At 58.7% G+C, this 15319-nt stretch overlaps 1 protein-coding gene across 2 annotated transcripts in view; it reads left to right on the forward strand.

Annotated features, from left to right (window-relative positions):
* PDXK (pyridoxal kinase) overlaps positions 1–14658 on the forward strand; it is a 30318-nt gene extending 15660 nt beyond the window's left edge. The window contains exons 3-11 of one of the 2 annotated variants that reach the window (XR_008710780.1): positions 1309–1413; positions 1962–2045; positions 2770–2816; positions 3640–3725; positions 4788–4833; positions 6833–7002; positions 7840–7976; positions 9028–9094; positions 9354–9435. Coding sequence is in view for 1 of the 2 variants with exons in the window: in XM_055569768.1 (XP_055425743.1) it covers positions 1309–1413; positions 1962–2045; positions 2770–2816; positions 3640–3725; positions 4788–4833; positions 6833–6944; positions 7840–7976; positions 9028–9094; positions 9354–9466 (797 nt within the window). In the remaining variant the exon portion in view is untranslated. Of the gene's footprint in view, positions 1–1308; positions 1414–1961; positions 2046–2769; positions 2817–3639; positions 3726–4787; positions 4834–6832; positions 7003–7839; positions 7977–9027; positions 9095–9353 lie in introns of both variants that reach the window. The other variant, XM_055569768.1, reaches the window with a different exon arrangement.
* Positions 14659–15319: the final 661 nt, after the last annotated feature.

The raw sequence follows: 15319 nt of genomic DNA on the forward strand, positions 1-15319 counted from the left end.
ATCCTGGACTCTGGCCTCGAAGACCACAGAGGCCCGTGGTTCTCGATCACAGCAGTCCTCGGACAAGAACGCGGTACACATGCGGTGGGGTCAAGCCCCACGATGTCAGGAGTTCCCTGGTGGTCCACTGGTTAGGATTTGGTGCTTTCACCACCAAGTGTCCAGGTTCAGTCCCTGATTTGGTAACTGAGATCCCACAAGATCTGCACAATGAGAACCACAACAAACAACCCACCCTGTCTGGAAGGATGTTCAGAAAACCACGGGTCGGGAGTGACTCTGGTTCCTCCCACCTGGACCATGCAATTCTGTGGCAGCAATACCTGTGGGGATCCAGCCAGGGCTGCCGGCTCTTAGCAGAACCAGAACCTGTGGGGACAGCCTGCTGAGGGATGGGTCACCTTGCCTCAGGACCCTCCCTGCTCCTGCCCCTCCTGGCCTGTGAATGGGGATCCACCAGAGGCCGTGCTTTCCTGGAGAACAGCTGATGGGTCGTCGGGCGTTGCCCTGTGTGCTTTTTCAGAGGCTGCTCTGCAGTGGCCAGGCCCTCACCCCACACGCACATGGAGAGCCCTGCAGCCCCTTCGCCAGGCCCACAGCCGGTCCTGTACTTGTGGTCGGTACTCAACTCTGTTGTTGCAGAAATCAGGCCTCCCGAGGCTCTACCTTATGTCTTTAGAAACCCATCCATTCAAGGGGTACCTCTTGGCATTAGGGCCACCAGGGACAAACTTGCCATGGGTGGACTTCGGGGTGTCCTTGGTGGGTGACTAGGTGAGGGCCCACTGCCTGCCTGGGTAGGGGCTTCACCTGGGTGCCTGTCGGGCCAAGAACCCAGGCTGCAGCCTCCTTCCAGTTCATGTCTGGCTCTCTGTCAGGATTTGGCCTGAGATTTGGATAGGTTTCAGCTCACCTTGGATGGGAGCGGAGATGCGAGAAGCTCCTACCTGCCAGGGTGCCCAGGTGACTGTTCAAGCCACTTGGCCTGGATAGGGGATGCACACAGCAGAGTCTGGCAAAGCTGGGGACCGTGATGTGTGGGGCCACCCCCTAGTGCCCCACTGAAGGACGGGCAGAAATCACGCAGTCCTGCGAACCATCTGTCAATGCAACGCAGGCAGCACAGGTGTTGTTAGGGGCTGCCGAGTGGGCCTCACTGCACTGGAAGGGCAGGTGGGTCCCCGACTCAGTGATAACAACCCCAGGACGTGCTTTGGGGGGGACCCGCCGAGTCTCTGTGCCCAGGTGACTTCATGCAGCATCGGGGCCTCACGTGGTCTGCTCTGCCCCCCACCCCACCCCCACCAGGCTACTCACACTGGAAGGGCCAAGTGCTGAACTCAGACGAGCTCCAGGAGCTGTACGACGGGCTGAAGCTGAACAGCGTGAATCAGTATGACTACGTGCTCACAGGTGAGCCCAGGGGCGTGGACGGGGAACCAGGCCTGCCTCCCGCCCAGGTGGGCTGGTGGAGAGACCCAGAGCACCCCAGCCCGGCTGCTCCCTCTCATGCCACCCGCGAGGAGGGATGGTCACGCCTCCAGCAGGAGCTCAGTGGGGCCCTCGTGACTGCCAGGTCCGGGTAGTAACCTTCGGGGTCCTGGCTGTGCCACATCTCCACACCGGGGTCCCCGTGCCCATGGCTGGGGACAGGTACAGTGTTGGGAAGGGGTCAGGGATGAAAACACTCCTGTGAGCGACGTGCAGGCCTCTGGTGTGTAATCCCACGTAGTTGCGTTTATTTATACATGTGGTGAGATGTGAACATGCTTACTCTAAAGTGGAGGGGAGGAAGGAAAATGCTGCTCATTCACCCATGGTGTCCCCTGGGTGCCTGCAGTTGGGATGCTTGTCTCGGCGGCGGATCTGGGCTCTGCCCACCACGCTGCAGGAGGTAGCTGTGATGGCGCTGTGTCTCCTCTGCCGTGGTTGGGTGACAAGAGTCTCTGTCCCTCCCTAAGGCTACACACGAGACAAGTCCTTCCTGGCCATGGTGGTGGACATCGTGCAGGAGCTGAAGCAGCAGAACCCCAGGCTCGTGTATGGTAGGTGCTGGGCTGCTCTTCCTTCTGGGTGCCCCAACTCCATGTTCTGCCACTCCCGGCACTTGGGCTCTATAGCAGCTGGGCCTCCAGGGACGAGAGCCTGAAAGGCATCTTCACCGTGAATCTGGTGTCGGTCTGGGATGCGTGAGAGAGGCCGTGATCAGTGTCAGGTTGGGTGTGTATGCGAGACCACCCTGTCGCTGGGGGGTTAGGATGAGAGACTCCCCAGGTGGGGCCCTCACAGAAAATGTAAAATGCCAGGTAAGGAGGAAAATGAGGATGGGGGTGCTATGTTTTTCCCGTTTTATTTTATTTTTGGCAGTGCCAGGTCGTCATTGCGCCCAGGCTCTCTAGCTGCAGCAAATGGGGGCTGCTGTTGGTTGCGCTGCTCAGGCTTCTCGTTGTGGTGGGCTTTTGTTGTTGTGGAGCACGGGCTGTAAGGCACTCGGGCTTCAGTAGCTGAGGCACGTGGGCTCCCGGGCTCTGGAGCACAGGTTCTGTAGTTGTGGTGCAGAGGCTTAGTTGCTACACAGCATGTGGGATCTTCCTGGACCAGGGATTGAACCCATGTCTCCTGCGCTGGCAGGCAGATTCTTAACCACTGGACCTCCAGGGAAGTGCACTTTTCCTGTTTTAGCTGCGTGTGTGGAACTTAGCCAAACAAGCCTGGGGGCTCCTCTGGCCAGCCACAGGTTTGCTGATGAGGCACTCTTTGTATCCACAGTGTGTGACCCCGTGATGGGAGACCAGCGCAACGGAGAGGGCGCCATGGTTAGTGCTCCCCGCGTGTCCAGGGGAGGTCAGCGGGGCTGGGTACCAGTGCCCTCTAGGTGTCTACCTGGGCGAGATGCTGCTCGCAGACCTGAAGGCTGCCCTGTCAGGAAGGAGCAGCGGGGCTGGCAGAGGGGGTTCTGTGGAGGCCCGAGGGCAGGGGTTTTAGGGCCATGCGTCCTTGTTGTAGCTCAAGCAGCCGCAGATAATCTGCAAAAGGATGAACGTGGCTGTTTTCTAATCAGATTTTAGGTGTGGACACTTGAGCTTAAATTTGCTCTAGTTTTCATGTGTCACAAAATGTTGTTCAGTCGCTAAGTTGTGTCCGACTCTTTGCGACCCCATGGACTGCAGCACGCCAGGCTTCCCCGTCCGTCACCATCTCCTTGAGTTTGCTCAAACTTGTGTCCATTGAGTCAGTAACGCTGTCTAATCATCTCACCCTGTGCTGCCCCTTTCTTTTGCCTTCAGTCACAAAGTACTGGTTTCCTTTTGACTGCCCCCCCACCCCCCATGACCATTTAAAACCATAGAAGTCACTCTTAGCCCACCAATGACACACCAGCTGGCAATGGGCCTGGGCTCCGGCCCCTGACCAGGGGTAGAGTGGGTGGTGTCCTCATGGAGAGGGGGTGGAGAGCTGCTGGTGGGGACCTGACTGGATCATCAGGATGGAAGGGCTCTCCCAGCCCTGCCTTGGGGTCCCTGCAGCATGAGCCCTGCTAAGTTGTCCTGCCCCCGCCCCCATGGGTCAGCCTGCCCCCTTCCCCCCAGGTCCCACCCCTGCTCCCACGGGTCAGCCTGCTCCGTCTTCTCCCCACAGTACGTCCCCGATGACCTCCTCCCCGTTTACAGAGAGAAGGTGGTACCTGTCGCAGACATCATCACCCCCAACCAGTTCGAGGCTGAGTAAGTCCCCTGAACCAACCTGGGGCCGTCAGGCCCCTACCCCTTGGGGAAAGTGACAGGGACCGAACTGGAGCGGCCCCAGTGTGCGGGGCAGGTCCTCCCGTGTCGGGGAGCCGCCGGGCCCACCTGAGTGCCAGGGCAGATGCTGGTCATCAGCTGCAGTGGTTACTCTTCTCACCCCGACTCCCTGAGGTCATGCTGTCCCCCAGCCGTGTTCCCGAACAGCAGGCGCCTCTTGGGGACAGGAAGGGACAGAGGTGCCCTGAGGAGCCGAGGACACACCTGCCTGACAACAGCCTATGGGATGGAGAGCCCACAGCAGCTGATGCAGGCCGCCCTGGAGCTTTGAAGCCCATGTCCTAAATCTCCACCTGAGGTTGAAAGGACTGTGCCGATCCCCCTGCCCAGTGTCCTGTGTCCAGGGGTCTTCCTTGGATGCCCAGCCCCGCCACCCCCTGATGACTGGGGGAGCCAGGTGTCCAGGGAGTGACAAGTAGGCTCCCGGGCCGTGGGGCCGGCTAAGCGCTGCAGTGGGTGGGTTCCCCATAGCATCCGGCTCTGTTGGACTGGCAGCCACAGCCCCTCGGGCTCCGAGACCGCCCCTTAAAGTAGGGAAGGGGCTCCTGGATTCTTGGGGACTGGGGTTCCCTGACCTGGACCAGCCGATCCTGAGGGATGGCGGCTCGCCCAGCTATCCCTAGTGGGTGGTGGCTTGTGCGAACGTGGCCAACCAAGGTTACAGCTGTTTGACTGTGTGGATGCCAGCCGCCTTCACGGGCACTCTGCTGTAACCATGCCTGGCCGCCCTTCCTCATTGTTAATGTGCAAACATCAACCATAATCTAGGATTTCACCACCCACTGTGACTCTTGAGTCCCTTTTAAAGCTGACTCAGTAATATGAGTCAAACCCCAGACATGGTATCCTCCTGGTCCATGATGGCTGGCAGATGCCAAGTCAGTTCCCAGTGGGCAGGAGGGGTCACCAGTGCGCCAGAGCCCCGGACTCTTACAGGTGGGCTCCGGGGAAGCAGTGGCTCACCTGTGCCTGTCTGTCTTCCAGGTTGCTGACTGGGAGAAAGATCCACACCCAGGAAGAAGCCTTAGAGGTAAGGAGACCTTCCAGAACCTGGCATGGGACAGATAGCCCTGCTTGTGGGGTGGACAGCCACGTGCCCTCAGGCATGGGAGATGGGTGCCCTCATGGCCAGCATCCAGCTTCCCGTCAGCCAGCCAGGGACACGTTGTAAATGCTGTTTCAGCCACTTGTTGGTCATGGGCAGCCTAGTGCCTGCTGGGTCTGGGCGCATGCACTGCTCATCACAGCTGTCCCCATAGGAGGGTCCAGGGCAGCCGTCCCGAAGTGCTGCAAACAGAGTGCCTTAGAACAACAGAAGCTTGCTCTGAGGGTCCCTGAGGCCAGAGCCGTGGGCTGGCCGTGTTCTGTCTGTCCTGCAGGAGAACCCTTCCGGCCTGTCCCCCACCCTCTGGAGGTGACTTGCAGTCCTCGGTGTTCCCAGGCTTGTGGGCATCACCCCAGTCTGTGTGTATCTACAGGGTGTGTCCCATCTGTGTGCACATGTGAGAGTGCGTGGGGGTGTGTCTACACAATGAGGGTGAAGATTTTTTGCACAGAATGGATCTGTCCCTCGGGGGCTGGCTGGGGTTTCTGGAGTCCACAGTCCGGAGTCCATACAGGAAGGAGGGGCTGGGCCTCCCTGCAGCCCTGGGTGAGATTTCATCAGAGTTCTTTTCAGCCTTCCCTCGGGACTTGCTCAGGTCCAGAGGTCTCTTGCCAGGATTCCGCCTTAGGTGGGGCTTACCACCCCTGGGCTGAGTGCGCAGAGCACCAGGGCCTCCAGAGCCTCATACCTTCCATGTCTGGGCCTCTTCAGAGGCTGTGCTCACTTCACAGCCCAGGAAACACACTCAAAGGAGCCAGGGCCCTGGGTCAGAGCTGGTGGCGGCCAGTTGTGGTCACACCTGGACCCGTGGCTGTGTGTGTGTGTGTTTCCCTGATAGGCAGAGGGCTCGCTGGGGCAGGAGACGGGGTGGGAGGAGCCCCTTCGCTGCTTTGAGGGTCTTGCTCTGAGTGGCCAGGGGTGTCAGGATGACCCCATCTCACTGGCCCGCCTTGGGAACTAGGGGACATTTCTGGTACCCGGTGCAGGGGTGCTGTGTTGACGGCATGCCCCCTTGTGGTGCTGTGATCCTGTGCGTGCCTTCAGGGTGTGTACGTGTAGTGTATGGGGAGAGTATGCGTACATTTAGAGTATGTGCACGTGTTGTGTGTCTGCGAGTATAGTGTGTAGGTGCATGCAGATGGATGTGCATGGGTGTGCTCTGGGTACACACGTGTGTGTGTGTGTGTGTGTGACAAAGGACTCGTCTCCCAGAGTCTGCTTGGCCAGGCCCCCACCCACGGGCTAACCCGCACTGCTCTGAGGCATTGGCATGGGGAAGACAGGGTGTCCATTCCTCATTAGGACATGACCCTCTGGCTGGCGGCCTCCCCTGCCGCAGGCCCTGGGTCAGTAGTGGTCGCCTCCTCCCACCTGGCACGAGCCCCGCCTGCTCCCCTCCATCCACTGGCTTAGTGGCACTTTGCCGCACAGTGCCCCCCAGTGCGTGTGCTGCTGGGGAGGGAGGGGGTATGTGTCTGTTGAACGAATAAAAGATGAGTTCGAAGCTTCCCAGGATGGACGGGGTGGAATCTACTGTTGCTTGGGGGTTGCCGGGCATGGCTCCTGCCACCCTAGAGCCCTGGTGAGGGAAGACGGGAGAACCATGGCCTGGCGGGTTGGCTCCCTCCTCCAGGGTTTGGGGACAGGTGGCGTGCAGGGTGGGGGCAGACAGGCTTGCACCCTTGGACTTGAAGTTCAGGGTGGGAGTGGGGAACTGGGATACCGCTATAACCTGGCCAAGCGGTCAGTGCTGGGCGACGGGGGTGTGGGGGGCATTGGGCGAGGCCAGGGTGCGGCTTGCACATTCTCAGCCTCTGCCTCCCTCCCATCCAGACTCTAAGAGTCTGAAGGGTATGAGGGGGCGGTGGGGGGCAGCTCCCTGGTTGTGGCTGAGGCGTGGCTAATGGATCCCTGTGTCCGGCAGGTGATGGACATGCTGCACTCCATGGGCCCGGACACAGTGGTCATCACCAGTTCGGACCTGCTGTCCCCGAGGGGCAGTGACTACCTGATGGCGCTGGGGAGCCAGAGGACACGTAGGTCCCCACCCAGCGCTGTGCTCCCTCCTGCTGCAGGTCCCTCGAGGCTTCCGAGGTTGGGTTCAGTGGGAAGAAAATCCTGCCTGACTCAGCAGTGGCCAGCTTTCTTTTCCCAGCACCTTTCTTCTCCCAAGACCAGATTGGAAACAGAATCAGGAGAGGTTTCTGTGAATTGGGATCCAGTGAGCATGGGGTGCTGACTGCTCCCCCAGGGTCACCACACAGTGCTCCGTGTCCATTGCCAAGCTGGCAGCACAGTATCGGATAGCGTCCTCTCTTAAAGACTCCAGGGTCACAGGGACCAGCCAGCTGGAGCGCAGCTGCTAGGGAAACCAGGCGTCTCCCCATCCTCACCCCACCTGACCTCGGAGCTGGTCCTGGTGTTGACATCACTGGGAGTTCATCTCACACTCTGCCGTGTCAGTATTTTAATCATGCAGCTGCCACAGCGTAAAACGACAGAAGCCTGGGGTCACCTCACTGGCCCAGAGAGCAGTCCCACATGCGTGGCTTTCTGTCTGTGCAAAAGGATACTTACATTCATAGACGCGCATGCACACACGCCTGCACACGCACCCCCACTTCAGCCAGTTCACGTGGTCCCTACAACTCTAGATCTCCTGCGGCTCCTGCTGCACCAGCCTGGCCTGTGCTGGCCCCTCGTCCTCAGGCTGCGCACTGTCCCCCACAGGCTGCTCTGACTGTGTAGCCCTCTGGGGCCCCAGTCCCTCACTTTCTCACTTGGGATGGGCGGTCATTGGGGAGCGTGGGGATCCAGGCGGGCTGAGCCCCCGACACTGTGCAGGGGAGGGCTGGCCAGTTCCCAGGCCATACTGCGGGGCCTCTGCCGGCCGAGGATCGGGGGCCCCAGATGCTGGACTCTTCCCCCCAGGGGCTCCCGACGGCTCTGTGGTGACGCAGCGCATCCGCATGGAGATGCACAAGGTGGACGCCGTCTTCGTGGGCACCGGGGACCTCTTCGCTGCCATGCTCTTGGCGTGGACACACAAGCACCCCAACAACCTCAAGGTCAGTGGGGCACAAAGGGGACAGCACATTAAGATGCTGGAGTTGGCCGGGCCAACTCATGGGAGGTCCTGAACCCAGTGAAATCTCGGGCTTCATGGGGACACGGGAGCTGTGGCCTCAGCAACTCAAGGTCCAAAAGCATCCTGGGGAGGGAAATCCAGGGGCAGGGCATCCCAGAACGCAGTCCCTGCGGTCAGACCTGCTGGAGACCCATCTCTTCCTACGGAATGTCCCCTGTCTGTCCCTCCCCCAACTTAGTGTGTAAATGTCTGCAGCGCCCCTGTGTGCTGGCCAGGCGAGCAATTACAAGACTGGGTTGGTAACCTGGGGAATGGCGTCCTTGCTGTGTGCTGCGTGGTCAGGCAGAGGCGACACAACTGTGTCTTTTGACCTCTGCACTGCCCTCCTTCACTGGGGGCATGTGTGCACCCTCCCCGGTGGTCAGCATGGCTGGGTGACCCGCTTGCTGTTGTGAAATGCAGAGTGGGACAGGGCCCTTCCCATCACCTGCAAGGCTTGGGTGAGTGCTGTGACTCCAAGCCAACATTCTTCCGTTTCTCTTCCTCCTTCCTCCCTGGAGGGCAGAGGGTGAGCTCAGACCTGCTTCATGGCCCGCTGGAAGCCCGATGCCTAGACCGAGGTCTCGTGGGGCCACCCTCTGCCAAGCCTGTGTTCAGCTCAGCCCAGATCCCACTGTCGGGGAGGGAGTCCGCTTGCCTACCCGGCACTGCTGAACCCTGTCTTTAACTTTGAAAGGCCAGCACGCAGGGACTCTGGCCAGCCTGGGGGCAGGAGCTCTTTCCTGTGTATGTCCTCTATAACAGATTCATTCCTGAAGTGCTTATTAGGCACCTACTACGTGCCAGGCAGTCCTGACGGTTGCCTGTGGTCTGTTCAGCGCACAGTTCCCTCTGCTCGGCTCTCCTGGTGGGGGGAGCATGTGATCGTGGAGCCAGCGCCCTGTTGGTGGGCCATGTCCATTCGGGCAGCATGGGGGTTGGGGGCAGAGCGCCCCGTGTGGGCGGGGCTCAGTGTCCTCCCCTCCCTGCAGGTAGCCTGTGAGAAGACCGTGTCAGCCATGCACCACGTTCTGCAGCGGACCATCAAGTGTGCAAAAGGTAGACCTGGCAGGCGGGCGGGCAGGCAAAGGTGTGGGGCGGCGTCATGCAGGGCTGAGGCTCCCGCTGTCGCCCTGGCCGGGGCTGTCAGGGCTGGGAAGGGGCAGCACGGTGGAGCAGCATGTCCATCCCTGCAGAGATGGACACTCAGGGATGAGCGTTGGGGCTCACCCCAAAGGCAAAGGGAAGGAAGAGAGAAATTCGGAATGACTCTCCCCCCGGCCCTGGCCCTGTCGTCAGTGCTCTGCTTGTCCTGCAGCCAAGTCTGGGGAAGGAGTGAAACCCAGCCCCGCCCAGCTGGAGCTGAGGATGGTGCAGAGCAAGAAGGACATCGAGAGCCCCGAGATCGTCGTCCAGGCCACGGTGCTGTGAGAGCCGCGTGGACCCGCCTCCGTCACGCCCAGTGTTAGGTGTCTCCATTTCCGACCTTGTGAAAAATGTCTGCCTTAGAGGTGTGACTGAAATTTGGTATTTGTTTTCTTTCGTGAGTGTCCAGCATCCACTGGTCTTAATTGTGAAAATGTGCCAGTCGTGCTTTTTAAAAATAACAAAGTGATCACAGAGATTTGTAATTTGGGACCCCCAGCTCTCCTCCCCCAAGGTTCCTGGAAAACCAGCTCCGTGTTAGGTCTCCGGGCCCCGGGCTGGCTTGGGGCACATGGCGTGTCCCTTTCCTGAGCGTGGGGCCCAGGGAGACCACAGTGTCCGCCTCTCGCAGCGAGTCAGGGGTTAGTGTTCATGTCCAAAAAATGATGTAAATGTCTTTATCCTTGCTCTGAGCTCACCTTCTGTGTTCCCCGTTCAGAACCTTCTGCGTCTTGCTTTGCTGCAGGGCAGCCCCTGGGGGTTTCAGGGTCTCCGCTTCTGTTCTTGGTATGAACGAGTTCCTGAAGCTCAGACGCACAAACGCTGCATAGTCACTTTGGCGGGGACCTTCCCAAGACCCCGGAAATCTGCACATCTCTCGTGTTTCAGGGAGGGGGCCAGCCGTGTAACTCAGCATCCCTAGGCACCCCCACGGGACGGAGGCTGGTGTGTGGCTGAGGGCGCCTGTGGGTCTTCAGGCTCCTTACGGTCGAGCCAGTCGGTCACATGCTATGTACTTGCCACCCACTGCTGGTGACAGATGTATCCAGGAGGCGAAGGTGGGCTCCTGCGCTGCCCCCCGCTGGTGTGTGCAACCCCACCCCCAGTTCTCTTGTCCCCCTGCCTCCGCTACCCTGCTGCTCTGTCCTGTGCCCGCCAGGTGCCAGGAAGCAAGGTGCAGCTCCGCCCCTCCCCACCGTGGGTGGGGCGAAGCCCTGACACCAGTCCCGTTGTCCGTTGCTTGGGTGACCTCCCCAGCTCCCACCCAGAACTTTGAAGACCCTCCCCCAGCGTGGATCCTGGCAGGGTGTCCCCATGCTCAGAGCCCACCCCCGACTCTGGGGCCTGCGGGGTTTGCATCTCTCGGAAGCCCACAGCCTGGAGGGAAGCAGGGAGACTGCAGGATGTCGGGGACCAGGTGGGCATCCCTGGGGAAGCAGGCTGTCCCAGGGCAGCCCTGGCCCCGCAGGCAGGACCCTTCCTGAGGTTGGGCCTGTGTCTCCAGGATGCTCACCGCCTCAGGGCCGCCTTCTTCCCTGTGTTGAAGATGCCCCCGGATGAAGGCAGGCTGGTCTCCCCTGGACTCTGTGCACCCCTTCTCGTCTTTCTCCCCCACTACACTCATGTTCTGAATGTTGTAACTCGGGCATTAGTTCTGTGTACAGGGTCAGGGTTCTCAGCTCCCTGCAGTGGCCAGTGGGTCAGGGCATGTGTCCTTGTCCTGGTTCCTGGTCCCTGCAAGGCCCGCTGGCCTAGGAGGAGCAGAAAGACCTGGCGGGGGACAGCCCCCGAGTAGGGCAGCCAGGGACCCACCATAGTCCCACAGGGCTCTGGCCTTCACGAAGCCTTTCATGGAAAAGACGGTCAATGCCAACTAGAGCTCGGAGATGGCCGCACCGCCAGCCTGTGGGAAATCTTTTTTTTTTCTTTCTTTCTGTTTCCTGTTTTTTAAAAAAAAAAACTTAGGGAGAGCACGTGTAAGATGACTTACACTTGTAAGCAAGAAACTTGATTATCTCAACAAGATGGTAAACCACCCCCCCTGAAAACATGGTGTTGGGGGTAGCAGCTTGTTTTGTGTGCACTGTGAAGTTAAAGAAGAATGCACTTGGTGGACAGTGTGCTTCTTGGTCCTGGCCCCCACTGTGGGTTTAGCTCTTAATTCTCAGTATCATACACAGATCAGAACTGTTCCACCGGTAAAACCGTGAGCTCTTCTGTCTCCTTGAACCATGAAGCCACAGCTGTGAGGAGAGGCTGGGGCACTAGGAGAAGGAAACTGGGGCTCCCGGGAGTGTCTGGGGTGCTTGGGACCCACAGAGAGACCCTTAGCTTCTGTGAGAACCACCTCCGACCTCCCCACGCAAGCAAAGTGCGCTCTTTGTCTGTCGTGATGTTGCTGAACCTGTGTATCACAGGCTCCTTTCCCTGGGGACCTAGTCCATCTGTCGTGACCACAGCAGACGTCCTGGCTGTCTCCTCAGAATTTCCCATCCAGAACTTACCCGTGCCCGGCGGCAGTGGGTTCTGATACAGTTTGGGTCCAAGTTAGAATAAACCTTTTTATTTTTTTTACTTTCTATATAGTTGAGTAACAAAAAATAGTAATTTAAGATGAGAGCTATATTGGCCCTGAATGGCTTGCTTATTCCCAGGGTGTAGATTTCAAACCTTCTCCTGGAGACCTTAGAGACAGATTACAAAACATGGTCCTTCTTCTTCAGCCTTGAATCAGTGCCAAGTCCTGCAGAGGCAGCTAGGCTCGCCTGTGCTGTTTTTGTGAGAAGTGTCGGCGATTGTGGAAAACAATGCTCTGTTATCCTTAAATTTGTCAGACCCAGTCTTCAGAGTGTGTTTAATTTCGCAGTGGCTGAGCCTGTCTTGGGGCTCCTGACCTTCTCATTGCCCGGACCTCCTGTTCGCGCGTCAGTTCACAGCATAGAGGAGGGGACACTGTTCTGTCTGGAGGCCCCTGGGCCTCACTGTGCACATGCCCTCTCGGGACCACCTGCCTGGGGCAGCGGGGCCCATATCTGTGAATCACAGTGCCTGTGACCACAGAACTGGGCTGTGCTCCATGCCAGAATAACCCGCCCTGGCTGCCCGCCTGGTCTCAGGTCTCCCTCTGGGGCAGGGAGGGGTCTGCTCAGGACCCCTCAGCACCTGCCTGGGCCAGAAGGAGGGGAGTGTGTTGAGGAGCAGAGTGTGTTGAGGAGCAGCAGCAGGGCCGCTGCCACATGGTCCTGGCTTTCTGAGTCTGGGTGGCAGCCATGTGGCCCCCAGACTCAGTTCTGAGATCCCAGGCCCACCCATTTCGGGTCCACACCACCTCCCGCTGCCCAGCTGGTGGGGGCTTCCCTTCTCATCACCCCAAGTAGCTGTCTGCATCCTGACTCCCTGGAGAGCTGACTCCCGTGTCTACTGAGGGAGGTGGCAGGTGGATGTGCCAGGGGGCACTCAGGGACCCCTGGCCCTCGGGAAGGCGGGCCTTCTCCCTCTGGGAGCCCAGATCTATGGCTCAAGGCCAGGAAGCCTTGAACTTGGGCCTGCTTGGTCAGGATGCATGTCTTCTCCCCAGAAGAATCCGCCCCCCTCCTGCAATGTTCTCCAGATCTGCCCATGAGAGCCAGTCAGGCTGGTCCCGCACCAAGCAGGGATCGAGTGCCTGCACACGTGTGGCCTTGCAGCCTTGTGCAGAGCTGCCATGCCTGAGTCAGTGTCTGCTTCTGCAGCCATGAGCATCCTGAGCAGGAGCCTGCTTTTGTAGACAGCTCTGTTGTTTTCGGAGGGCTTCCCAGGTGGTGCTAGTGGTAAAAAGCCTGCCTGCCAGTGCAGGAGACGTAAGAGACGCAGGTTTGATCCCTGGGTCGGGAAGATCCCCTAGAGAAGGGCTTGGCAACCCACTCCAGTGTTCTTGCCTGGAGAATCCCATGGAGAGAGGAGCCTGGTGGGTTACAGTCCATGGGGTTGCACAGAGTCACTACTAAAGCGACTTAACACTGTGGTTTGAGTCCTGCCTTGCTTCCGGTCTCTGCCAGCAGGGGGCAGTGAGGGCACAGGCCCTGCTGTGCACCACCCCACCCGCACCCCCACCCCGTGATGCAACACAGCTGCCACCTTTCTAGGGATGTTTCTTCAGGGGCTCTCCTGTCTGGCGATTGGAACCGGGGTTTGTAGTCTGTTCGCTGCATGGGGAGGGGGCCCTGAGTGAGTCTGCCACATGGCCCAGGGTCTCAGTTCCTAAAACCTTGAGCTCTCCTTAGCTCCTGTCTTCCCCTGGACTCCTGCAGTTCATTCTTGGTGCAAGACGTCTTGTTCTTAATGTGCAAAGACACCGATCAAGAAACGTTGTCTTACAAGCTACATTCCTGCCTTTTACTAGAGGTCTTTGCTCACAACAGGGTGTGTTCGTTTGGTCATTTGGCAAGTGATTTTAGGTCTGGCTTAGAGAATATTTTAAAACTTTATATGAACGGAAAGTTCTTTTAAGAATTTTCTTTTTAACTCCTGGCAGAATAAACAGGCGTTTTTAAAGCTCACCACTGTCAGAGCCGAGCAGAGCCCTGTGCTCAGGGAGGGGCCCCAAGCTCCAGGGCTGCAGTGAAGGACGCTCCTGGCCCCTCAGCAGCCCAATTTTCTGCAGCAGGAAACATGCTTGGAAGGACATGCCATGGGCCACTCAGCCTGGCCGGGGGCAGCGCAGTCCTGCGAGAGCTGCCCTCCGCCCAGCATGATCAGGCAAACGGGGCACGCCACCCTCGGGCCCTTTGCTCAGGAGTCCCCCAGACAGGGGTCTTGGTCCTCATGCAGCCAAGGATACAGAGCTGGGTCAGCGGGTTCGGGACCACTGTTGCTTTCTCACCCAGCCCCCAGCTTCTGGCACAAGGAAGGTGAGTGTGGGTCGTGACCAGGATGGAGGAGGGACAGACGAAGTGAATGGATGAGCCTGGCGGCAGTGCCCCCAGTGCGCCCCAGAGAGTGAAGAGGGGATGGGGCAATGTGTGCGTTTCTGCATAATACCTGGGACCATTGTCTTGGTAATGGGAGGCGTCAGTGTTGATGCTGGGGAGGTGGAAGTGAATTCTTACTTCACACAGCCCCTGAAGGATAAGGCGTGTGTGGGTGGCGTGTTGAATGTTTTTGGCTTCAAAGCTGCATACTTCTAGAATTTCACTTGGGATTTCCCGTAACGGTTACAAACCTGGACCCGCAGGAGGACTGAGGCTCTGACTCGGGCCAGTTGGTGCCGACCTTGTCCTTCCAGAATCTGGGGGAAATGATACAACCTTGGGACCAGAGGGGCTCCCTGCAGTTCCGGCGACGGTTTCACTAGCCCTGTGCTCTACTTGCCAGCCCCACCTACTGTGCGCCTGTGGATGTGTTTTAAACATAAACCCCTTGCAGCGCTGTCGAGGCTGTGTCTGTCTGTTCTGGTCTTACTGACTTATGATTATCACAAATAAATATTTTCATGGTGATGCTGTTGAAGTGTGGTTTCTTTTTCCCAGAGGAGCTTCGTTCCCCTGTGGCCAGACGTCCTATCCATCTAACCCTCTGTTTTCTCCTCTCTGTTTTCTGCCCGGGAAGTGGGGGCAGGGCTTGTTTGGATGCTCCAGGCAGTGGGCTCCAGGCCCTTGGGCTTCCCCCAGAATTGGGCTGGGGATCAGAGAGTGCAGGTCCCTTTCCTGACCCCGCCTGCCTGATTCTGAGGAGCAGCTTTGGTCACCGACCAAGCCTCACGCTCCTTGCAGCTCCCTTCATGTCTCGTTGGTGGCAGCACACTGGTCTTGTGAGCCCGGCCGTCCCTGCTCTCCCTGCCATCTACTGACACCTTTGCAAATAAGTCCAAGGGTCATTTCCAGGCAGCACCAGGCTCCATCGGATGGGCAGGGAGAAGGTGGGCAAGGATGGGAGGTCTTGTCTGAAGCACTTCTGACTCCACCTCTCAAATCCCCTTCTACCAGCCCAGTGTGGCCCTTGAGGCTGGGACACCGATCCCATGGCTGCTGTAACACATTCCTACCAATCGAGGGGCTTACAGTAACGCAGATTTACCCTTTCACAGCCTGGAGGTCAGATGTCTGAAAATGGGTGGGCGGCTCTGGTTCCTTCTTGGGGATCCAGAGAGAATCTCTAACT

This window comes from Bubalus kerabau, chromosome 2, assembly GCF_029407905.1.
Source record: "Bubalus kerabau isolate K-KA32 ecotype Philippines breed swamp buffalo chromosome 2, PCC_UOA_SB_1v2, whole genome shotgun sequence".
Lineage (NCBI taxonomy): Eukaryota > Metazoa > Chordata > Mammalia > Artiodactyla > Bovidae > Bubalus > Bubalus kerabau.